Source organism: Capra hircus, chromosome 5 (assembly GCF_001704415.2).
Source record: "Capra hircus breed San Clemente chromosome 5, ASM170441v1, whole genome shotgun sequence".
Taxonomy (NCBI): domain Eukaryota; kingdom Metazoa; phylum Chordata; class Mammalia; order Artiodactyla; family Bovidae; genus Capra; species Capra hircus.
Window position 1 is genome coordinate 111,013,783 of NC_030812.1, and position 26,750 is coordinate 111,040,532.

Sequence of the window (26,750 nt, forward strand, 5' to 3'; positions counted from 1 at the left end):
TGGACGTCTGCGTGAACTCCGGGAGATGGTGATGGACAGGGAGGCCTGGCATGCTGCGATTCATGGGGTCGCAAAGTCAGACATGACTGAGCAACTGAACTGAACTGATGCTATTTACCTCTTTGCTACTCTGATTCCACCTATTTACTTACAAGCCATAGTTTTAAAGTTTTTGCCAAATCAACACGGCTTCTTCAGTTTTGATTTAACTTTTAGAAGTTTATCTGCTATCATTAACTATGTTTGCCTACTTAACACATGCACTTCATTTAAAGTGTGCTTTATTGGTTATAAATATTGCTACATATTTAATTTTTAAATCACTGTACCAGTTTTTAATAAAAACTAATTTTTTTAGTCCCTTATTGGTTGGATGGCATCGCTGACTTGATGGACACGAGTTTGAGCAAGCTCCAGGAGTTAGTGATGGACAGGGAAGCCTGGTGTGCTGCAGTCCATGGGGTCACAAAGTCAGATACGACTGAGCAACTAAACTTTTGGGCCCATTACAAGAGGACTAACAAGCACTTCATCACAACCAGTGATGTGACATTCCTTACTTAACCAATGCCCTTCAAATGAACGTTTCCCATTTTTAAAGTATCTCAGTATAGGCTTCCTTGATGCCCTCTCCTGTTTCTGAATATGGCAGAATTGCTTACCTCTGAACTGCTACCTGAGGATATGTAAAGCTCCATTTTACTTAACAGAATATATTTTTAGGGGTCCTTCTTAACAACACTGTAGAATCTAAAGTATACTGTGCATGAGTGATAGACATAAATATAGGACGTGCTGGAAAAAAAGGGGAGTGACGGTGGTGGGAACAGTCAATATTCAGTTTGAAGCCATACTTTATTTTTAATGTAGCTAGAAATATCCAGTAACTATGTATTTTTAAGCAGAAAAAAATTCCTTTACTTTTCCTTTTTATATAGCATCATTGGCACAAGAAAAGGACATTTCTGGTTTAGAAATGATGATGTTGAGTTCCTACTGAAACAAAGTACGTGCTTTATATTAACCTAGAAATCTAAAAGCACAGGATTACATTTTCAGAAAAACAATTTTACTTTTACACACTTATGTTAGAACACACTTAGGTAATGTATAAATCAAATAAAAAATCCAGCAGTAGCTGGTCCTGAGGTACTCACAGCACACACTGGAAATTTTGAGAATGGAGAACACACATTAACAAAAGGAGCATCAGCAAGCTCAAATTCAGGTTTATATGCTGAGTATTTCTAAAGGGTTTAAAATGCATGCTCAATCAGCATAGTTTTTTCTCACTTCACTGATGCATTTCTACTTGCTTGTATACAGCAAAGGGTGAGAACCCGAATTATCTTATGATTTCAGAAATGTGTTCCATGGAATTTACATCACTGCTCCTACCACTGATTCCTCAGAGGAGCAAAGTATAGGGGGTCTCATCCCTTGAAATTTCTGTTCAACACTGGCACTTTAAATTGAAAGATAGCTAAGTAGAAACCTAGCAATTCTTGTTAACAGTGCTTGGACTTAAGTCTCATGTAATGTAAGAATTGGATGTACAACAGAAAATCATTTTCTTTATCCTTGGAAGAAAGGAAAGGGGAGTAAAGAGAGTTGCAGTATTTAAGAACTGAATAGAACAATGAATCTTTCACAATGCTGACAACTCCACAATGAAGAATCATCGTGAATCTCATTAATTCTTTAGTGATTAGGAAGTCAAGTTTCCCTTTTTGTGTATCAATTAATTCAAAACTCTCCAAAGATTAATACTACAAGATAAACTCAAACTGCAATAGGTATTTCCTAAGTAGGAGACCAAACATCAAAGGGAATCCCTTTTTCCAAGGTCCTTTGAAATGTTACGATTTCACCAAAGAGAAAATCTAACACTTAAATATGAAATCTCTTCGCTAAGTAAGAAACTGAAGCTATTATGGGTATTACCCTACATAGTCACTGTTTGTATTAAATATTAAACCCAGCATTAAATATGCCTGCACAATTATGCTATGAATAATGATAGCAATGATGTTAGTCAAAGAGGACCATCTTTAGCCCAAGAAGAGTAGGAAGAAAAAACTGAAAACAAGCAGAAAAAGCAGACAAATTGGGCATTTTCTGATGTGAAAAGGACATTTTTAAACACAGAAATACAGAAAGGAAAACATTCCCTTATTTCCCCTATGTGGAAATACGAAACATTTATTTTAGGTATCAGACAAGAACAGAGCTAAGTAATGCAATTTTACTGCAGCATTATAAAAACCATCCCTCCACCACAGCGTAAGATTTAACTGCATGTGCGCAAGGGGACATGTGATATAAAATGTAGTACGATGACTGCTGCCCTGCCAAGTACTTCCAGTCCCTCCCCAGGCCCTACTGCAATACTGGTGGTCCCAAGAGTTCCAGAAGCAAATCATTTACGACAGTAACAACAAAGCAATTAAAAAGACAAATCAAAATGCCTCAGTAACCATATGTCCAATTCAAACTTTATCTATTTAAATGTTGTATTTGTCTCCCACTAACAAATCTTTATTTCACTCAAACTTGGAACAATAAATCTTCCACACTGATGTATCTTACTTGCCTAATTAATTCAAAGGAAAAAATCAAAATCATTAGTAAAGAAAAATGTAGGGGTTAATACACCTTTTTAAATATTTTTAAGGTTTAAAAATTGCTTAAAGTTTTAAATTTCTAGTAAGAAAACATTATCTGAATGAATACCCTAATGGCAAACCGCTGTAAAATGTTTTCAGCTGCATCTGGGGCAAAGGGGTAGGGATTATCTTCAAAGCACCCCAGCTTTCTTCATGAGAAGGTCAGAGGTACACTGGTTTGTATTATTGCAACATCCATTAGGTGATCTAAGTTGCTTTTCCTCCAGCAGGGCTTTATGTCAGAAGAGCATTATGCTTGACCTCCAAATTTGGCCGACAATTTACTGATGAGATTCATAACCTTTGGGTTGCTCTGATATTTTGACATATTTGCCGGGTTCTGGGCCACATCCTGGAAGGCCACCATAACTTCGGATCCTGCAAAGAAAGGTATATGTATATATATTTTTAGTATTAAAAAAATATTCTATGGGTCATCAATTTTATTATCCTAAACCCCATCTCTTAGACCTATAGTTCTGATATACGGCAAAACTGACACAACACTGAAAGCAATCATCCTCCAACGTTCCTCATGGCTAAATCAACTCAGATTTGGACAAACCCCTGAAGCATAAATATCATTAATGCACACTTCAAAGTCAAACTCGACTATGTCACCCAAGACAATTGAAAAAAGAGGTATACAATTTTGATATAAAGATAAGGACAACTGGATATAATTAACTATTGCAGAGTATTCCCTACAGACTGCTTTTTAAAAACTTGAACTACTCATTCTGAAAAACAGAAAATGAACGTCACGACTACATAATAAGCTACTGGGTAAATTCAGCTCAGTAAAATATGGCTATCAGAGTAACCTTAGTATGTTCCCACATGGAATTATGAAAAAAAGATGTTTAATGATATAAAGTTCAACTTTGTTCTTCCAAGTCTTACCTGCATGGCTGCAAGGACCTCGGGATCACTAAGAATTTCATTGAGGCCAGGCATTCCCGGCATTCCCCCTCCCATTCCAGGCATTCCTCCAGGAAAATTACCAGGCATTCCCCCAGGAAAGCCGCCTGCAAGAATAAATGAGAGATCTGTATAGACACCAACCATATTCCCAAGTAGTCTGGGAGCATATTATTTCCTCTGATAAAAACATGTGCATGCACAAAGAACAAGGCTGCTGCTGAACACTAAACAGTCTGAACATTCAAACTGGAGGCTACAAGATAATTTTCTTTTTAAAAATAAGGCTGTAAATACTTATTCCCTAGTAACAAAACTAGAGAGAAAGCTAATAGTCCCTTGGAATTATAAAATTGAAAAGTCTAATGTTGATATTGGAGAAGGAAATGGCAACCCACTCCAGTATTCGCATGGGAAATCTGATGGACAGAGGAGCCTGGTGGGCTATAGCCCATGAAGTCGCAAAGAGTCAGACACGACTGAGCGGCAGAATACACACCAATGTTGATATATGGCAGAAACTGATACAATATTGTAAAGCAATCATCCTCCAATTAAAAATAAATATTTTTTAAAAAAGAAGAAATACAATTAAAAAGTGTAATAAGTCATCTTATATCTTCTCAGTCTTTAATATTATTCATCTGTTTCAATTTAAAGTCATGTTTTTCTTCTTAAAAACAATATTCTTCTAAGCAGTTATTCCTTCAAGAACTACCCTAAATACATGTTATAAAAAGTTGTGGATTTTTGGAAGTTCCCTGGTGATCTAGTGGTTAGGATTTGATGTTTTCATTGCCGTGGCCTGGGTTCAATCCCTGGTCAGGGAACTGAGATCCTTTAAGCCACACAATGTGGCCAAAATTAAAGAGGGAAAAAGAAAAAGCTTATGGATTTTTTAATCTTCACCCAAATTGCATCAAAATTTCTGAAAGTGAAAAAAAAGTTCTAACAAAAAACAATCTAATTCTAGTATATTTTTAGATTATAAACTCAAATTTTTCTACTCAATTTCTCATTATCATTAATCTTTACATTCACTGGAGATATTCTAAAGTCACAATTAACACACTATAATAATATAAAGACATCCTAAAGAGAAATACAGGTAACATTAACATATTCCATGGATCAAGTCATTACAAGTAAAGCTACTCTAAAGAAGAAATATACACAACAAAGTGATTTCCATCTGTCTCAACAATTCAAACATGCCCATAAATAACTAACAATCACAGATAAGACCTAATCAGATAAGGAGACCTGAAAACAACTTCTAGCTTCTTACGCTGCTGTGACTTTTTAAAACTAGTCTCCACAAAAATTACTGACCCAAGGCAACAACAGTGAGACAGCCTGCTTGTCAAATCTATGTAATAAAGCCCATCATACAAAAAATTATCTCAAGTGCTAGCCCACATTAGTGGTCATTTTCTAAAACAAGCAACCTGATATGAGGTATTAGCTTATAAACAAAAAGTAAGCCATGAGCTAAAATCTATTTTCTTGCTTTTGCTCCAAGTCATCCCCACCCCCTTTTTTAGTTGCTGGCACATGACCTGTCACAACAGCAGCTACCTTTTCTAGCCTCTGATCACGTAAATTCTAAGTAGAGAGGTGATGTGTACCTGCCTCTATAACTCTTCACAAGAAAGCTAGTTACTTTGAAGCTGCTGATTCCCCATTACAATGACAAACTCAAAAAAAAAAAAAAAAAAACCTCTTCATCTTTACATAAATGTCACACTGCCTCAATTCAGAAAGTATCCAAAAATATACTGAGCACCTTTTTAACAGCTCTTCTACCTATACTGCAGAGGCCTCTGCTGGTGGCTCAGACAGGAAAGAAGGTAAAGAACCTGCCTGCGATGCAGGAGAACCAGGTTTAATCCCTGGGTGGGGAAGATCCCCTTGAGAAGGAAATGGCAACCCACTCCAGTACTCTTGCCTGGAAAATTCTATGAACAGAAGGAGCCTGGCGGGCTTCAGTCCATGGAGTCGCAAGGAGTTGGACACCACTGAGTGACTAACACTTTCACTGCCAGTACTCAATGCTTATAGGAAAATAATATACTGTATTTCCAATAACAAAATTTTACCAAGAATGAAACTTTCCCAGGGACTAATGGTACTAAGTACAATATACACCTGAGCCCCAAACTGAGAATAATCCCCAATATTAGGAATTTTAATTTTTCTTTCAAAATACCTGGAAAAGAGCCATACTGAGATCCTGATTGTCTTCTGGCTTCTTCCTCCTTTAATACGAAAAGGAAATAAATTACATAGTAAGAAGTCTGCTGTCCATGCCTACCTTATCCATACAAACCATGAAAAAACCGTAAAATAAACTAGCTAGAGGAGGTACAAGAATGACAAGTTTCAAAAGGCAATACTGGGCTAAAGACAACATCCCATCCCTCAAAAAACCAACTTTCAATTGGATTCTCAATGAGGAAATATTACTTTTGGTGGGCTTCCCAGGTGGAAGCTAGTGGTAAAGAACCCGCCTGCCAATGCAGTAGACATAAGAGTAGGTTCAAACTCTGAGTCGGGAAGATGCCCTGGAGGAGGGCATGGCAACCCACTCCAGTGTTCTTGCCTGGAGAATCCCATGGACAGAGGAGCCTGGCAGGCTACAGTAGTCCACAGCGTCTCAGAGAGTTGGACATGACTGAAGCAACTCAGCATAACTTTTGCTAATGATTTTAAGTAGTATTTTGGACTTGGAACTAAAACTAAAAAATAACGAGCCAATTTTAAATAGCTATGAATTCACTACTAAAACAGAAGGAATCATAAAACTTAAAATCAGGGCATGCATTCTAAACAATGCAAATAATACTGGCAAGTTTTAAATTAATTACCTGGCCAGGAAGAAGTCTTGATTTTAGGAGAACACAAGCAAGGATAAATTGGTGCTATAAAAACTCACTTAAGAACTTGAAGACTAAGCAATGAAGGGAAGGAAAACCTTTTAAGTAGTATCACTATCCTATAGAACTGCAGCCAGCTCTTTTTATTTTAAAAAAGCCAAGAATTAGAATGATATCCAAAAAAGTCTAATCTACTATATTTCTCTTTAATGGTTTAGGTACAGAAATCTTACCCTCTGGGCTCGCTCATGTTCTTCCCGAGCCTTCTTAACCCTTTCTAGTCTTTCTTTGATCTCACGCTCTTCACGTTTTCGCTCATACTTTCTCCGATGTTCAGCAATTTTCTGGGCCTAGGAAAGAAACAGTCACAGAAAAATGTCTTCTCTGAAAATAAATAAGGTCATTGATTTGTGTTGATTATTTTTCTTTGGGGAAAGATTAAACTTAACACAGTTCCGAAAAATTAATTAAGTTTATCTTACAGAAAAAGACCTAACTCAGCCACAAGCGGATGGTGGATAAATTCTGGGTTAATGAGGCCATCATTAAAGGATGTGAAGAGGGAACCATGTCTGGGCAGCTACAGTTCACGTGCAGGCAGCAGATCTTAGAGCTACCACAGCCAAGCAGTGAGACTCAGAACCTTAATGACAACATGAGTGGGCTTCCCTGGCAGCTCAGCTGGTAAAGAATCTGCCTGCAACGTAGGAGACTCCATCTCGATTCCTGGATCGGGAAGATCCCCTGGAGAAGGGACAGGCTACCAACTCCAGTATTCTTGGGCTTCCCTGGTGGCTCAGACGGTAAAGAATCCGTCTGCAATGTGGGAGACCTAGGTTCGAATCCTGGGCTGGAAAGATTCCCTGGAGGAGGACATGGCAACCCACAGCATTCCTGCCTGGAGAATTCCCATGGAGGGAGGAGCCTGGTGGGCTACAGTCCACAGGGTCTTAAAATTTTGAGTCAGACACGACTGAGTGACTAAGCACAGCAGAGGCTTATCAACTGTGACACAGAGAAAAGAGATTTGAAGTTAGAGGAGTGTTAAAAATTTCAAACAATTAACTAGTGCAAAGATGATAAACAGATGTCAAATTGCATGGCAATTCTTGCCCGATACCTGCCATGGGAAGGCAGAGACTGGGAACACATATAGCAGTTATTTCCCACAGTTTAATTATACTTAAGTTTTCCTCATCAATCAAATGAGGGGGCAGGAAGAGAAGTATGTTAGTTTTAACTATAAGAATCAACCAGGCACTAGTACAGAGTAGATGTCAAATACTTGGAATCTAGCATTTATTCATAGAATAGAAATCTAAGATTCATATTCAACTGTTACTTTAGCTTCTTCATGATTATTTAAGAATTTGCGTTCTAGAATATTTCACTCAATAACCTTGTTGATTTAGCCGTTACAAAAGAAAGAAAATCAAATCATGTGACAGATTAAATTTAATAAAACTTCCACTATCTTAAAGTCTTTGAGAGTAAATTCTTCAGAGTGGAATTTCACACAAAAGGAAAGATTTGCCATATAGATGCACTAAGTTATTTTAACTAACAATTTTAGACAGAAATACAGACAAGCCAGACTCAATCTTGTGTCACATTTTCTAGATTTTCTGTTTTCTCCTCTGCAAAAAGTTGATGCCCCCTTTACCATTTCTAATTTTCTGGTTATAACTTTGCAGGCCTGCAAACAGAGCCTGCTGTAAATAACTGAATGAGAAATTAAAGCATGAAAATTCAATGAGATTTCCTGAATTCAACACAAATTTAAGTGATTACAGACTGTAACTTCTAATGGTTGTTTCTTTGCATCTGCAGTAAATTTACTGCCAAGGGTTAAGTAACAGAGCCAAGGAGTATCACCGTAATGACTTTCCCTTCCTTTACTTTAACATACCCTTGGTTGAACTTCCTTCAGCATTGCACTAGCATCTTCATCATAATCCAGCTTACAGGCAAGGGCAAGATCATGGGCAGCTTCTTCCCAATGGCCCAGAAGTCTGAAACAGATTTAAAGTAATTTTTGGAGGCCTTTATCCATATTCATTTATGTAGCACAGTGTCTTTCTTATAAAAAAGGACTGTAACAGAACAGGTTTAAGTTAGATAAGGAACTACAAATTTTCATGGACTAATTATTACATTTCTACTCTATAAAAATTTAGTATGAGTTTATTTCCTCTATGGTAACTGGGAAGCTGTTTTCCTAAAAAACATTTAATAACTTAAAAAAAATTCTTTTTAATTCAGAATATATTTTTAAAAATTATGTAGAGCCACAATTTCCAACTCATCAAAAACAGAGTTAAGGGGTGTGGGGTGGCTCTGGGGCTAGGGATGGCGGCGGTCGCTGTTGCGGCGGCTTCAGAACCAGCAGGAGGAGCCCAGGGAGCGCCGTAAGATGGGCCGGCTCCCAAGACAGTGGGGAGGACACTGCTTCTTATTACAGCTGCTCAGAAGCCCTGGAAGCTCAGATATGGGCGCTCCAGCCAAAAGCACAGAAGGGTGCAGGGCAGTCACAAAGAAGCCCCTTCTGACGCCCCAAGGAGTAAACCGACCCTTTCCAGGATCCAGACCACCACAAGGCAGTATGAAATCTGTTCATGAGAGGAGTCAGGAATGCCTTCCACCAAAAAGAGACCTCCCCATGACCAACGAGGATATGGGGAGAACCACCAGCTGCTGAACTAACCACACACCCTCCAGTGATGCCTCTGAATGGTCCCCAGGGGTTGCGGTGGCCGGGTAGAGCCAGAGTCAGCCTGGGGGGCAATGGAGCTGAGGCCACCACTGGTCTGACCGTGGACCAGCATGGCATGCTGTATAAGGTGGCTGTGCCACCTGCCACCTTCTCCCCAGCTGGCCTCCCATCTATGGTGAACATGAGCCCTTGCCCCTCAAAAACAAACAAAAAACAGTTAACATGATGTGTATTTAACATGCTAACTTCTATATGAGATAGGAAACAATACATGTGTACACATTTTATTTAAAATAGAAGATGAATAAGAAACTAAAGTTTGGTGAGTGAGTGAATGAAGTCGCTCAGTCGTGTCCGACTCTTTGCGACCCCGTGGACTGTAGCCCACCAGGCTCCTCCGTCCGTGGGATTCTCCAAATAGAGTAGAGGATAGCAATGGAAATGAGACTTCTCTGGGTATACCTATTAACACAGTTTTGAGTCTTTAAACATGCAAATGTTTCACATACTCAAATAAGAACAGACAGAAATAAAACAAGCCCTAACCCTGAACACAAGCAGAAATAAAAAGAGGCTACTTGTTTATCACATTGACAACATTAACCATGCAGGAAAAATTTATGCAAGTAATTTTTAAAATAGCATTTTGACTATATCTTAAGTGAGATGTATCCTAAGGATAAGAAAAAACTACCAAAAAAAACCAAAAAAACCCACTTAGAGCATGTATCACTTTTTAAGGCATGATTCTAGAATACTGTCAAAAAATACTAAAGGCAAAACATTTAACGCTGAATTTTAATTGAAAATGTCAGTATAAACTCAAAATTTTAAAACTTTTCACCCCAAGAACATTATATTTTTAAGTTAACTGAAATGACAGTGATGATATCCTGGAAACAATAAACATACCTAAGTGGCCAAACTTCAGTTTTCCACAAAATAGTCCCACTAAGACAAACCATGATTTCTTGGAGAAATAGTCTGTTGCAAGTCAAAGTACAGAATGACTCCTTGTACCAGTAGACAAAAGAAATGCTCAAAGACAAATGGGGTCTTTAAGACCATCCACAGCAATGCATGATCTTTCATATACCCAGAGAGCATTAATAACAATTTTCCAATCTTTTACCTGTATCTTTAACATTGTCTTCATAATCATTAGTGCTACTTTACTGAGTCACCTAATACAACTGCCAACATCCGCTGGATCATCTAAAAAGCAAGAGAGTTCCATAAAAACATCTATTTCTGCTTTATTGACTATGCCAAAGCCTTTGACTGTATGGATCACAATAAACTGTAGAAAATTCTGAAAGAGATGGGAATACCAGACCATCTGACCTGCCTCTTGAGAAATCTGTATGCAGGTCAGGAAGCAACAGTTAGAACTGGACATGGAACAACAGACTGGTTCCAAATAGGAAAAGGAGTACGTCAAGGCTGTATATATGCAGAGTACATCATGAGAAACGCTGGGCTGGACGAAGCACAAGCTGGAATCAAGATTGCCGGGAGAATTATCAATAACCTCAGATATGCAGATGATACCACCTTTATGGCAGAAAGTGAAGAGGAGCTAAAAAGCCTCTTGATGAAAGTGAAAGTGGAGAGGGAAAAGTTGGCTTAAAGCTCAACATTCAGAAAATGAAGATCATGGCATCTGGTCCCATCACTTCACGGGAAATACAAGGGGAAACAGTGGAAACAGTGTCAGACTTTATTTTTCTGGGCTCCAAAATGACTGCAGATGGTGACTGCAGCCATTAAATTAAAAGACACTTACTCCTTGGAAGAAAAGTTATGACCAACCTAGATAGCATATTGAAAAGCAGAGACATTACTTTGCCAACAAAGGTCCGTCTAGTCAAGGCTATGGTTTTTCCAGTGGTCATGTATGGATGTGAGAGTTGGACTGTGAAGAAAGCTGAGCACCGAAGAATTGATGCTTTTGAACTGTGGTGTTGGAGAAGACTCTTGAGAGTCCCTTGGACTGCAAGGAGATCCAACCAGTCCATTCTAAAGGAGATCAGCCCTGGGATTTCTTTGGAGGGAATGATGCTGAAGCTGAAACTCCAGTACTTTGGCCACCTCATGCGAAGAGTTGACTTACTGGAAAAGACTCTGATGCTGGGAGGGATTGGGGGCAGGAGGAGAAGGGGACGACCGAGGATGAGATGGCTGGATGGCATCACTGACTCGATGGATGTTGAGTCTGAGTGAACTCCGGGAGTTGGTGATGGATGCGTGCTGCTATTCATGGCGTCGCAAAGAGTCGGACACGACAGTGACTGAACTGAACTGAACACAATAGGTCCCAAGCATGTTCATCTCCATCTGCACCCGCCCTTGAAGCACAGAACTTTTCCAATCCAGTAAGACGTAAACAGCACAGGACACTTCACCCCAAACCACAAAGACTTATCCATATATTAAACTTTGCTTTCAGATCTGATTACTAATCTGGGTGAAATTCATTTATTTCCCCCCTTATCTGATAGTTCATGTTACCAAGCAGTGATTGAAGTAGTTTCAAGTTATTGTATTCCTTCTTCCATAATATACTGGTTGTTTAATGTTAAGTTACAATGACAAAGTCTTAAAATAAGAGAAAGTTTGTAAGACACTGATATAAAGTTACTCTCTTTTCTTAGAGACAACTTGGAGAAAAATCCTTGGCTACATGTGGCCAAAGATGTTAACACTGATATTCATTGAATGGAGGAAGTGAAAAGAATTCTTATTTTCTTACTTGTTCCATATGACATAGAGTCTCTCAGTTTTACACATTGAGCATATACCATATCAGGTTTTTCTTTTTTTTTAATAAAAAGAAGGTATACTAAAATACCAGATTTAAATTTGAGGAGCTCTGAAAATAACTAGGTTCCGTTATTTACCTGTGCGCTTTCCCTCGCCACTTGTATGGCTGAGCTGAATCAGGATTTATTTCAATAGCTCTGTCACAGTCTCGGATGGCAGCATTTGGCTTCTGTAATTTGATGAAGACACTAAAAAATAAGTTTGGTGTTAAAAAGTATTCATTTCAAACAACATCTTTAGGATTGCCATAGAAGCAATTCTATCTAAACAAATAAGCGGAAATTAGCTCCTTTATTTAGATTTCTCACCTGGCTCTCTTGGCATACAGAATAGCCAAACGAGGATTTAGCTTGATGGCATCTGTGAACAAGTCAATGGCTTTCTGTAGTTCACCTAAAGTGAAACAAGTTTATTGAGAAATAGTGGATAAAAAATATTAACTGTTTCTCTCTTTTATTAGCCTTTCACATTCCCCTTTTAGTCCAGTAGAAGACTAGTTTCTAAATTAATACACAAAAGTAGCTCTTCAAAGCAAACCTTTACCTATACTGTAAGTCACCCAAGACAAAGAGAATTTTGGGGAACACAACCCCCCTTAAAAATATCAGAATACCACACTCTTGGTAGGACTTATTGACTTTTTAAATTAAGATAAAATCAAAGGCTAAGACAATTTTATTCCATTAATTTTCTTTTATCCATTAAAAGGATAAAATTAAACTTATGAAGGAAAAAGTACCCATACTACGTTCATGAGGCTGATATAGAAATTCAAAAAAAAACTAAACATATCAGAGACCAATAAATTATACATATCAGAGACGGTTCAAAAGCCAAAAAAAAGGGGGGTGGTGGTGGACTAGAACTGATGAGAGACCATACCCGTATTTTAAACTCATTTTCAGTACCCCATTCTCGTAGTTGGCTTTTGTTTATTAGTACCTTCAGTAAAGTCAGTTAATAAATAAACATAATACACAGGAAACTAGTGAGACAAAACAAAGAGTTTTAAAGTAAAGGCCACAATTCACTATGAAAAATATTTACCCAGTTAACTAAAGTGTTAATTAAGGACCTTAACAGAACTCATGAAACAATGCAGAAAAATGTTCTGTCTTATCAGTTACTCCTACAGATGCCTATTAGAAGTTAAATTTGGATGTCTAACAAGCAATTCACATCTACCACGTTCAAAATGAAACTCTTAATTCCTACCCCATCTCCAAATTTATTCCCCTACCCTACATTCTCAACTAAACACTTTTTATGTATATAATAGGATAACACAAGTAAATATATTAGAGACAAAGATTTTGACTTTACGAACTAAATGGCTCCTTCGTTCAGTCTAGTTCAGAGGTCAGCAACATTTTCTAGAAAGGGCAATTTAATAATTATTTTAGGCTTTGCAGACTAACAATAGTAACTATTAAGCTCTGCAGTTTTAGTGGGAAAGCAGCCTCCAACAAAACATAAATGGGTGTGGCCCATGTTCCACCAACTCTATAAAAACATGAGGTTGCAGTTTGGAAACTCCTGATCTACCCTCAAGCCCCAAATCTTGCAGTTATTCTTGACTGCACAATCTGAAACCAAAACCCCTCTGTCTCTACTTTTAAAATATATCTAGAATCTAACCACTCCTCATTCTGTTAGGTAAACAGAAATCCTAGGGGGTGGGGCTTTTAAGAAAAATTAGTGTGGAAAAGGAATGGTCAGGAAGAGAAGTGGCTGGGACGAACTGCTGGGTACAAATTGAATTGAAATAGGTGAAGACGACCTTTATACAGAAGCAGTAAAGCATAAGTAAAGGAACACTGAAGGAAAGTGAGAATGGAAGATTAATATTCAAAAAGAGAACAAGGCTGGGACGGCAAATATGGGATCTGACTCTAGCAGGTCTAATGCTATAATTATCTTCAAAACGTATGCAAAAGTTAATTGCAGGTTACAAGCAAAGAAGTGTGTAACAATAAAAACAAGTTCTAAGTAAGAATAACCTAGGAACAGTGATCAGAAAGCAAGAGAGACATTTCAGGTAGACAACCGATTAAGGTACGGCAATCATATATAGGAACCTGAGTAACAGTCAACACTGAACTCATTCTAGGGCCTTCCCTGATGGTGTGGAAACCATTTTAAAATAAAACTTTTGGTCATCTTCTAAGTCTATGGATGAAGTCCAAATGCACAACAGCATCTATTCAACAATGGCATTGTGACACTACGCCACAGGTATGAAGAGGTCTGCTTAGTACCCAGTTACTAAATAATTTGTTGTTATACATTTTAAGTAATTAAACAATATACTTATACTATCAGCACTCTCCCATTCTGATAGGATTTTCTGAAGAGGTTCTAACGTGCAGAGACTAGAACAAGACTGTTATGTCAATGGACAGTATTTGTCAAGGGTTTTACTATGTAAAAAGTTGAGGATCACTGATCTAATACCCTTTGGGGTGAAGTCGTCCACCTTTTAAAAGCCTCTTGTCAGGCGAAAAACACTATAGTTAAGAAAGCACAGTCTTGGAGTGACAATCAGGATCTGTCCACACTCTGAGGCAAGATAATGATACTTGAGTGCTCATTCCAGCCTCTCTATCAATGGGCAAGAGCTGAGTGGAGAACAGGACACTTTCTTCTCCAGCACAAAATACTCAAAAGATTTAAATTCCCTTTCACTTGCCCATTATTAACAGTTACTGTAGCAGAAAACTAGAGAAGAGAATATTCAGACTACTACAGAAATACAGCAAAGAGAAAAAAAAAGAACACTCACCATCATTTAGGGCATCAATGGCAGCCACTTTTTTATCATTTGCCTGATCCATCATCTCCTCAGTTATCTAGGGGAAAATTGAAGATCAACTCAGAATTAGTAGAAAAGCAAAGGGAAAGAGGAAACAATTTGGATTTTCTTAGGGGTGTAGTAATCACAACTCCCATTTTCATTCATTCGTCTCTGGTCTTCAGAGAATAAAGAGGATAATTAGTAAGAAATCGTACAGGATACACTTTAATCTTTCATACTAAACAATAAATTTCACTCCCTGTATACTCTGCCCTAGACATGATTTTTGCTCCCCTCCATCCTGATCAGAGCAGGTTTTTGCCAACCTAGTTTTTTCAAATCTTTTCTAGTTATTCACAAGTATAGGCATAGCTTTTTAAAAATTGTACTTTGCAAAGAAACACTGCACCTTTTACAAACTGAGGGGTTTTGGCAACCCCAGGAGTATACAGGAGGTATTTTTCCAACAGCACTTGCTCACTTTGTATTGTATTTGCTATGTGATCTGTGATGTTACTACTGTGACTTGCTGAAGCCTCAGATGGCCAATTTTTTTTAGCAATAAAGTACTTTTAAATTAAGGTATGCACATTTTTAAAGACATAATGTTATGGCACACTTAACAGACTACAGTATAGTGTCAAGATAACTTCTTATATGCACAAAAAAATTTGTGACTCACTTTATCCTAAAGGTCTGAAACCTAACTCACAATATCTTGGAGGCATGCCTGTACTATAAAACCCGGTCTCCTCACAAGTGAAAAAGTTAGTTCCTAAGAGGCTTGAATTGACACAAGAAAAATGTCCCATTCTTTTGGTCCAATAACCATCCATGAGCACCTATACTAGACAGAACAAGACACTGTACAAGATGTTGACACTACAAAGATTATTAATGACAAAAACATAGCAAATGTCCTACAAGAAGCAATTTAACAAAAAAAATCCACTCTATCACCATCACTATAAAATATGCTGGCTAATTCATTAAGAAAATGATCTGACAGATTTAAAAACTGGAAGGAAAATACCAAGCTGTCTTTGTACCTAGAAAACCCAACAGAACTGACAAGTTATTAGATTTGCTATGACAATTGAATGAAGTTCTCAGATACAAAAGCTACATAAAAAATAAACCCAGAGTTCTTCCACATCTGTAGAAGTCAATTCTAAAATACAATAGAAGAGGATCCCATTCTAAAAGCACACAAGACTTTCGAGGGAGGGGAAGGGGCAAGAGATAAAATTCTGTTAAAGGACACAGATAAACACTATGCTCATGAAAAATCTATTGACTACATCAATCTTTCCAGTGGTCATGTATGGATGTGAGAGTTGGACTGTGAAGAAAGTGGAGCACCGAAGAATTGATGCTTTTGAACTGTAGTGTTGGAGAAGACTCTTGAGAGTCCCTTGGACTGCAAGGAGATCCAACCAGTCCATTCTAAAGGAGATCAGCCCTGGGATTTCTTTGGAGGGAATGATGCTGAAGCTGAAACTCCAATACTTTGGCCACCTCATGCGAAGAGTTGACTCGTTGGAAAAGACTCTGATGCTGGGAGGGATTGGGGGCAGGAAGAAAAGGGGACGACCGAGGATGAGATGGCTGGATGGCATCACCGACTCGATGGACATGAGTTTGAGTGAACTCCGGGAGTTGGTGATGGACAGGGAGGCTTGGCGTGCTGCGATTCACGGGGTCGCAAAGAGTTGGACACAACTGAGTGACTGAACTGAACTGAACCTTAAGTTACTCAGTAAATTCAAAGCAATTCCAACAAAAATTCACACAAGTTTTGGACAAACTAAAAAACCCTTTTAAAAAGAACAAAGGAAAACACACTTGTCAGATAGTAAGACATCCTGCAGGGCCAGGATAATTTGTAAAAAGACGACTTCAGTTTATGGCAATACGGTACACATAATACTCTGAACAAGTCTAAAACACACCTTTCAAAAGCCATCTATGACCTAAGAATGTAGAAATCCTCAAAGAACAAGATTAAATGAAGACATGAAATTCAGCCAGGTGCCAGGCACTCCATCTGCTTTTAACATTGTGGAAGGTATCAAACCTGGTGACCTTGCAATTCTGTTTTTGAACACAGTGCAGAACACATGAAACAAAGTCTAGATTCAGGTGACACAAACGTATGCTGCCTACTCAGACAGCCTCCAAAACCGGTCGGGAACCCCAAATGCCTATTCCAAAAATAAACCTGTGCAAAAAGGGAGGGCTGTGTAGTGAGAAGAAAAAGAAATCTCCACTGAAAATTCATAACCACAGTCACATTACTTGTGTAGTTAAACATTCAAGGAAAAAACCATGAAAATTTAAAGTGGCCCTTGAGTCAGTAGCACCAAATCAGAGTGTTGATGGAAGCAAACATCTCTCTCTCTCTGGAGAAACACCTATTTAGGCCTCAAAAACTTTCCATAAAACATCCACACACACACAGTCTCTCTCTCGTGCGTGAACTACAATAAACAAAGTACCTCAATGAGCAAGAGTCAGAAAATATAACACGAGAATAAGACCAGCAAAACAATCTGATAAAAGAATTTAATGTTTTAAGACTATTAAGAAAGATCTGAAAATGAGTAAGGAGCAAAACACTTATAAATAACCAAGTCATCTTTAAAATAAAAATCAAAGTGAAAATATCAAAATGAAAAACAAGCATTCAAATTCCAACTTCAATAGAACACCTGATTAGACAAAGAAAGCATATGTAATTCATCAGAGTGTTAAAGAGATGGAACTTAATGATGAAAAGGTCTAATGTGTATCTAACTACGGCTCCTGAATGATAGTAGAGAGAATGGGAAAGAAGCCGTTTTTGAAAGAGATACTAGCTGTAAATACTCCAGAGCTTAAAAAAAAGTTAATCACCCTAGGATTTAAGATGCCTAGTAAATCCCAAGTAGGATAAATACAAAGTATTATAAACCTAGACACACTGAGATGAACACCACCATTTTACGCAGTATGGCAATGATGAAATAGGACAATATTAAGTAGTGATAAGGGCCTGGACCAATCTTTTAAGCTATGATTAATATATTACACTGTTTCTCAAGCTCCATTTCATTATCAATCCCCAAAAAAGCTTACTAGGCATTTTGCCCTTACTTCTCACCTCCTCCATTTTAACTGTGCAGATATACTCCATACATGTTAATGTGTTATGATCTTTGGAATACCACTAACCACAGTAACACCTAAAGGTTTCTGTCAAGACCTGCCTCCCAAGAATCAATTTTCACCACCTTGAGATTAATATAGTGTGTTGTGACAAAATCATTTTAGAAAACAACTGGTACTAGATATCCCATTAAGAGGCAATTCCACTTGTAGAAATAAATGTGAGGTGAACTCTATAGTTTTAAGAGCAGGTCAACCAGATGCAAAACTGAAATAGATAACAGAAAACCAGCATTTTTTTAGAGTATGATTAAAAATACAGGGAGTTTTCCCAAATATTTTAAGTAATAAATGCTTTCCTAGATGCCTTAAGTCAGAGTAAGATTTAACATGCCCTTTTCCTAGGAGAAACACGTCATAAGATAACTACAACAGGTAAGCTTTCACAGTCCTGACACCAAATAGAAAATAAGCCATTGACTTTACCTCTACACTTTCATCTCCCATTTCTTGAGGTGCATCAGTATCTGGTTCAATCACACCTTCATTGTCAATTTCTGTCAAAGTTAAGAAAATGACAGTAAGAGCTGTGCTATCCAATATAGTAGCCACTGGCCACAGGAGGCTATTAAAAACGAACTAACCTTGGCTTGTGTAACTGATGAACTGAACATTTCACTCTAGATTAACTTAAATATTTTACTTTGTTAGTTTTATTTAAACCGATATACTAAAATATTTCCTTGTAAAACACAATTCTATTGTTTTGGTGAGATTACATTTCATTTTATTTTTTTTTATTTTTTATTTTTTATTTTTAAATTTTAAAATCTTTAATTCTTACATGCGTTCCCAAACATGAACCCCCCTCCCACCTCCCTCCCCATAACATCTCTCTGGGTCATTTTAATAGGCACATAATCACACTATAGTAGGTACCCTGCCAAGAGCAGAGTCTACACACTATTCCTAGTATGTATTACACACAGACACACCACTGATTTAGTCAATGTCAACAAACCGATTCAATGCAAATACTCCGTTCTACATACCAATACACTATACTTTTTTTTTTAATTTTATGCAGATAGCACAAGTTACTGTGAAGCTGTTGTAAATTGTGATAAAATATTTAACTTAACCATTTTCTGTCTCTGTAAACAGCACGGATAAATTTTAAACTCAAGGTATACTACTGACAGGGCTTCCCAGGTGGCACTTGTGGTAAAGAGCCCGCCTGCCAATGCAGGAGACAAGAGAGATTTGGGTTCAATCTCTGGGTCAGAAAGACCCCCTAGAGAAGGGCATGGCAGCCCACTCCAGTATTCTTGCCTGGAGAATCCCATGGACAGAGGAGCCTGGAGGGCTACAGTCGCAGAGTCAGATACAACTGAAGTGACTTAGCACAGCAAGTACTACTGATACAGTATTAGGAAACATATTTAGCAAAGTGAATTTGATAAAAGCAGTTTCCTCTAAACAGTCAAAAAAGAATGAAATCAGAATTAGCTACCTGAAATCAGAATTCACATCCAAAAAAGAAAATTTTAATTCATTTTTAACAGGAACTGAGCTTGTGTGTGCACTCAAGCTTGTGTGTGTCTGACTCTTTGCAACCCCATGGACTATAGCCCACCAGGCTCCTCTGTCCATGGAATTCTCCAGTCGAGAATACTGGAGTGGGTTGCCATTTCCTCCTCCAGGGAATCTTTCCGATCCAGGGACTGAACTCTCGTCTTCTTCACTGCAGGCAGATTCTTTACCTGCTGAGCCAACAGCTTAATTCAAGCACAAAATGCTTAATTTTTTAGAAATGATTAAAGTCATGGTAATTTTCATAAAACTGTAAGACTAAAAACTATTTTACAGTAAGTAAAAGATCTGATTAAGCCCCCAAACAACAAGCCCTTTCCAACATACCAAAGATTAAGAACCAATTCAAAATTTTAAAAATTTTAACTATTTTTTTTTTAGCTTTTAGATAGGTTCTATGAATTAAGAGACTATCCAATTAATAACTAGGGTATATATTTATAGTCTCAAAGGACCTCCAAATTTATGAAGAAATTGATCAGTTTGTAGTCTGAAAAAACAAAACCAAATAAAACCCCAGGCCCATGACACATCAATTCTTCTAAACTGAAGCAATATTACTAACATAGATGCAGATACTAAAGGAAAACAATTTTTTGGTACTTGATTCAGTTATTTGTACATTTTTACACACATCTAGAAACACCTGGGTATGTGACCCAAGTTTCTCTACAAACTTTTTTTTTAACAAAAAAAATTGTTTTGTTCTTTTTTTAAACAAATTTCATGTCTGAATACTGATCAAGTATTTCCAACAAAATGTAACATCTGCATTGAGATATACTATAAATATTTAAATACTCTGAATTTGAAGACCTACTATGAAAAATGGAAAAACAGCTCATTAACAATTTTTCCATACTGATCACATGTTGAAATGCTAATAACATTTTACATATTAGTCTAAATCCATTATTTGAATTAATTTCAACTGATTTTAATTTTTAAAATGTGGCTACTAGAAAATTTCAAGTTTCATATGTAGTTCATGTTATACTACTATTAGCACTGATTAGTCAATCTAGTAAAAAAAATCAACACGGGATCATATTATAGTGATCATATTATATTATCAAATACACACTAACTACCATCTCCTCACCTAGATCACTTTCCTCACTTGATGGTTCGTCTGTCTTTATGTTTTCCTCCGCCTTCTTACTATCTGTTTTTTCTTCCTAGCAAAGGGAAGGCAAACAACGCTATCAGCATTTAATAACACACCCAATATATATTCTATTAATTTATACAGATTTATATATATATACTATTCACATACACTATATTTCAGTTGTTAATGTTCTATCTTGTTGTGTTTTAGCAAACTACTTTAGTTTTCTATTTTTATTGCTCTTTTTAAGTATAGGTCCACTCCCTTATCCAAACCATTTAGACAATGAGTTTTAAAATTTTAAAAACGTTAAGATTTTAGGAAGCTAATAAAGTGGATATACCACATATTATGTCCACTATAGTCCACAACTCCCCATAATCAAACACATAACTACTTTTGCAAAACAAAAAGTTTTAGCAGAGATACATGTTAAACACAATTTTATCTTCATACGTATTTATCATATGGCAAAATAGTCTATCTAGGGCTCAGAATCTACCAAACTGACAAATGACTCATCTAAAAAAAGAATTAACTATTTCTGGAGCTTTTACTTCTCTCATTTCACCCCTCAAAGATAATGTTAAATAATAAAACGGCAAATTTTCTCATCAATTTAAGACAGCTAAAGAGAAAATTCTGAGGAGGGGAAAACCTTCTAGACATAGAGGCACAAAATAACAGAAAAAAGAATCTTGAAGAGAGCACTCTTCCCCCACCCTCATTTCTAAACTTTAGCTACCAGTAACCTCCCCCACGACTGAGTGACTTCACTTTCACTTTTCACTTTCATGCATTGGAGAAGAAAATGGCAACCCACTCCAGTGTTCTTGCCTGGATAATCCCAGGGATGGGGAGCCTGGTAGGCTGCCGTCTATGGGGTTGCACAGAGTCAGACACAACTGAAGCGACTTAGCAGCAGCAGTAACCTCCCCCAGCAACCTCCCTACTGTACACACCTTTTTGGCAAATATGCTAAAGCAACACCCTGAATCACACTCAGAAATACCCCTCAGGTAGTAGGCAGAAAAAATAGAGCACAACAAATTTGGGCTGTTTTTTCATTTACTTTCCAAATATTAATAAAGTACCTACAAAAATACTATACTACATGGTAAAAAATGATGATAATTATGAATGGGAATTTCCCAGAGGCCCAAAGGTTAGGATTCACTGCAGTTCCAGGTTTGATCCTGATCCTCAGTGGGGAAGTAAGATCCAGCACGACATGCGGCATTGCCCTCCCCCACCCCAAAGGATGAAGACTACAAACGCACACAATGACAGAGCTTACCACTTACAGCTCATGCATATAACATGCATCCAGCGTTTATTCTCACTTATTTTACAACACAGTGAACATTCAACCCCACATTCTAAGTGTCAAATCAGATTACAGAGATTTGACCGCAGAATAGAAATCTTATCGAGATCTTATTTCCAAATGATTTCTTGGAGAAATCAGGGGTGGTAATCTGAGGGCAGCAGGTGAAAAACATTCCTAAGAAACCTTATAGTACTTTATCACTAAACACACAAATGAAATTCGTAACTTACCTTGGTATTTTCTTCCAATTTAGTTTTATGAGCAGCAGGTGGTATTTTACCCCCCATGCTTGAGGAAGATGAGAAAAAAATATATTTAGAAAACTAAAATTAAATGTGCACCTTTCCCATTCTATTTAATGTGATAGTTATCAAAAAGAATCTTCAATTACTCAGTATCTTTGATACTGATAATGAAAAATGGCTCCTGTGTACCAATCACTAAATCATTACATAATCCAAAACACCTAAGCATGCAATTCAGCAGAGTGAAGGGATTTAATGATAAGGAACAAGCATACAAACAGGACAAAATTCTTTAAAATTAACTTTTCAAAAGAACACAGTAATCAAATATGAGTTTTCAGTTAAATTTTAATGAAGACACTAGAATTCTTAAACTAAGTAAGTTTCAAAATGCAGCATTCCAGAATGTATTTAGGGTGACATCCAAACACAGTCCTAACAGTTTAATTCATGTTAAAACCTTGGGAGAGTATGGCAAAAACCACTGCAATATTGTAAAGTAACCAGCCTCCAATTAAAATAATTTAAAAAAAAACAAAAAACAAAAAACCTTGGGAGGTAACAGTCCTGCCAAGTAACGTATTAAACAAAATCTAACCCTAAGGAAAGATCAGACAAACCCAAATTGAGGTAAGTTCTATAAAACAACTGGCTTGTAATATTAAAAATTGCCAAGGTCATGAAAATCAGTGAGACTGAAGTACTATTTCAGAACAGAGACATGACAACAAAGTGCAACATGTAATTCTGCAGACTAGATAATATTAATGCATCAGTTTCCTGAGCTGATGACTGCACTGCAAACGACAGTCCTTGTTTGTAGAAAACACACACTAAATGGCACTGGGGACACAGTGTTGAAAATAGTTCAGGAAAAAAGTTCTTCATACTACATTTGCATTGTTTGCAAGCTAGAAAACAGTTTCCAAAAAATTTAAAACTTGGGAGGAAAACCCAAGAGGGTTTTATTCATAAACTAGATTTAGAATTTCTCACACTCCAAATTCTAGTTAACTACTGGAAGGTAACACCAATTTATAGGTACAGAAGTTTTATTTTATGCATCCAAGATTGAAAACAAGCTAGTTCCCTGTCAAAATTGGACTTTGTCAATACAGGCGTTTACGTAGAACTAGGGCAGAGACCTTCTCCTGTGGGATCACAGAAGACTTCAGTCCTAATTCTCTTACTTTGGCAACATTCAGTCTACTCTGGTATAGTTACTGACACACATGTACAAAAAACTGGGTGCTATATTCTAAATTCACTGACAGTGCAAATGCATTCGGTTCACTTCATTTAAAATATCTGCTGAAACAAAGCTTTACTATATAGCACAGAGAACTATTAGAAAAGGAAATGGCAACCCACTCCAGTATTCTTGCTGGGAGAATCTCATGGACAGAGGAGCCTGAAGGGCTACAGTCCATGAGGTCATGAAGAGTCAGACACAACCGAGCAACTAACACATAATGGAAAATAATTTTGAAATATACGTATAACTGAATCACCTTGCTCCTCACCTGAAACTGTATTTCAATAAAATAAATATATATATATATTTTTAAAGACAAAAAAAGAGTATTTGCTGAAGAGCAACAGTCCATGTACTATGCTGGAGACTAGAATACAAAGATACTCCCTTTTATCTTAAATTACCATAAAATGAAAGGATAAAAAGCACCTACAAGATAGAATGTAGACCGAGTTGTCAAATAGGAGAAAACAGCTTCAGAAAACACTTCTGCCTCTAGAAAAACAAAAATACTCCAAAACATATTTCTGGGAAAGAATGTAGCCTCCCCAATTCCCACTAGCTACAGAGCCAAAATTTTTTTCTTCATATTTCTCTTTGTCCAGTATATTAAACTTATAAATTCTTAAAACTAAATGAAGTTTGAAGGTATAAATAATGGTAGAAATTATGGCAAATAAGCAAACAGATTGTCTAAGCCGCAGTATCCATGACTAATTTAGTACCGGAGTGGAGGAAAACCTGAAATGGAAACTGAAGTAGCCTTTAGGAATATTCTTAGACCTTGCAAGTCTCCACATTCAGCCCAATCTACTATAACCTTAGACTGCTTTAAGAAGGGTGATATGAAGGCAGAAAAGAGAGGAACTGAAACACTTCAGAGACCCCAACCATTTAAGTTTTAATTTAGATGGAAACAAGTAACAAAAGCTTGTAGGTTAGCACCTCAGCTTAAACGTTCAGAATTCGGTGTGTACACATGCAGATTCACCAACAACCAAAAGAATATAAAAAACAGAAGAAAACTGGAATTACCTACTGGAAACATTAAAATAAGACACAAGGTTATCTTTTTTTTTTTTAACGACACCTCAGAGTATTTTTCAGACCTTAAACCAGAATTCTCTTACATAGCGACCAGCTCTCCGTGATAAGTTAACAACAATGTTCTCAGATATGTTTTAACTTTTCTTCAGAGTCCTCTCTACCCATCTAGTGGTGGAACAAACCATGTATCCACTGGGTATAACGTTCACTTTTGATGCCAGTTATTTCTTTCTGCAGTACAAGTCCCTTTTTCCTGCAATTTTAAGAACCTGAACTAATTGTAGGCTCTTTCCTCTAAAGAATGGATAATAAGAGGAAAGCACACAAATACCTTAAGTGACACTTTTGGATCAAGTTACGCAGATCTCAGTTTCTAGTCCTGAAAATCTAACTGCAGCTCTTACGGGCTTTTTTCTGTCAAAAAGGAGAATCTGCAGAACAGTATTCTTAACTGTTAACAACTGTTACTAAGCTACTACAGTAACTAACTGTAAGTGTGCTCAAATTTTTACATAAGTATCAGGAGCAGAAATCTTACAGTAGCGAGTAAACTGGTATGGGTAAACAAGGACTGAGAAACTTAGGAAAAAAAAAGACTATCCCACCACAAATAATGTTGATGGATTTGAACTTAAATCTCTTCATTAGAACAAGCTCATTGGAAGAACTAGTCTTTCAAATGCTGGCTAATCGTTGGTGCAGCTTTCCCTATAAAAATATTACTGAAGTAAACACATCAATGTTTAGGGTAGTACCTTTTAAGGGTCTCGTTTCTTTGTACTGTCGCTACGCATCACGGTGAGATGCAATTTTGTATGTCATCTCTTTCAAATTCCTCACCAGAGGTATTGATTTAAAAAAAAATCATCTCGGGGAAGGGTTCCCTTTCTTAAGTTCCCCTCCAAAACGCAGAATACTAACCTCTAAATATCAAAACGAGTTTCTGTGTTTATTTATTTGTATTACTCAATAGATTGCTCTCATACTGTTTCACAGCTAGCATCTGGCACAATGCCTGTTCAATTAATTTCACGCTCGTAGCGACGTACTCTAGAGTTACAGATAACAGGAACAGACGGTGTTAACAAGCGGGTTCTTAAAAAATCATTTTTCTTACAGTGTTTGAAGTGATGGAACTGCCACTACCAAAGGACAAGAAGTGATTCCCAAAATAATTCTACGCACTTAGAATCGTAATCACATACAGCTATCACTTGTACCGTAACTTATTAACCACACCAATTTTTAAAAGCATAGTGCGTGTAAGAGTTGCTTTGTGTTACTGCGACTTCAACAGGACACCAGAGACGGCAAGAAAAACAACTCCACGCTAAAGAGCAGTCTTGCCGCCCTCCCCCTTCCCGTCTAGTGTCCAGGTCCCCGCAACACCCTGCATCTCCGTATTTCGACGAAGACCCTGAGGTGGCCAGGGTACAGGCAACCCAGCTCTGCCATTTCTTTCCGTGCCCCTGAACCATCTAAGCGTCCCGATCCTCCATTAGCCCCTCGAGGTGGCCTCCAGGGACTGAGCCCCGCCGCCGAGCTCCCTGCTCCTCTGCCCCGCGCCAGCTCGGGGCCCAGCACCCGCTCCGGCCGTCCCTCTTCCCTCCCCCCAACGGTCCTCAGGCCCGGGTCTCACCTCTCCACCCACTCCCTCAGGAAGCGCATTTCCTCGGTGTGCAGAACGCTGGGGTCCTGCTTACACATTTTCACGAAGGCTCGAAGCTCGCTCACTTTGCGGGGGTCCATAGTCTAGCGGTGGCGGGAGGCGGCGGCGCGGCGAAGGCGGCGGCCCGATTCCAGGCCCGGGCGCTACTTCAGCGTGACCGCGTAAAGGGGGCGGCTGCCGCGAGGCAGAACAGACTAGAACCTCCCTGGCCGCTGGCTCCGCCCACCCAACGGTCTCGTGACCCCGGGTCCTTCGCCTGTTCATTCCTACTCCCTCTGCCGCTGCCCTGCGCACTGCTCAGAACCTTCTAGAAGCGTGGCTGTTCGTGCTGTTGCCTGCCTCTCCATACACTCATTGTTATATTAACGCTAGAACTGGTGCTTTAGAGGGATCATCCTCCTATCCTGTGCTTTCAAGGAGGCGGAAGCTGTTAGACTCTGCAGGTAGTCATTTAGAACAGAATAGTCTCTTGAGTGTGACCATTAAATAGAACAGGATGCCATGACGCCACCAAGATGGCCCTCCGGCCGGAGCGTCCCTCACAGCTCTGGGCGTGACGT

General features: G+C 38.0%; 1 protein-coding gene across 1 annotated transcript; it reads right to left on the reverse strand.

The window, feature by feature from the left end:
* Positions 1,053-26,702, reverse strand: ST13 (suppression of tumorigenicity 13 (colon carcinoma) (Hsp70 interacting protein)). The gene is made up of 13 exons (XM_018049073.1): positions 26,161-26,702; positions 22,205-22,262; positions 20,636-20,711; positions 18,427-18,497; positions 14,782-14,848; positions 12,308-12,392; positions 12,077-12,187; positions 8,373-8,475; positions 6,697-6,813; positions 5,797-5,845; positions 3,570-3,694; positions 3,275-3,278; positions 1,053-3,044 (listed from the first exon to the last, which is right to left on the reverse strand). Exons 1-13 carry the CDS (start codon positions 26,268-26,270, stop codon positions 2,917-2,919), a joined length of 1,104 nt encoding a protein of 367 aa, XP_017904562.1. The 5' UTR covers positions 26,271-26,702; the 3' UTR covers positions 1,053-2,916.

Bases quoted from the DNA above. Each gene is read 5' to 3' on its own strand.
- ST13 (XM_018049073.1), bottom strand. From the start codon at position 26,270: ATGGACCCCCGCAAAGTGAGCGAGCTTCGAGCCTTCGTGAAAATGTGT. The intron at 12,188-12,307 runs GTGAGAAATCTA...CTTATTTTTTAG, and splicing joins CTGTATGCCAAGAGAGCCAG to TGTCTTCATCAAATTACAGA. The intron at 8,476-12,076 runs GTAAATAACGGA...AATCTGTTTCAG, and splicing joins TGGCGAGGGAAAGCGCACAG to ACTTCTGGGCCATTGGGAAG.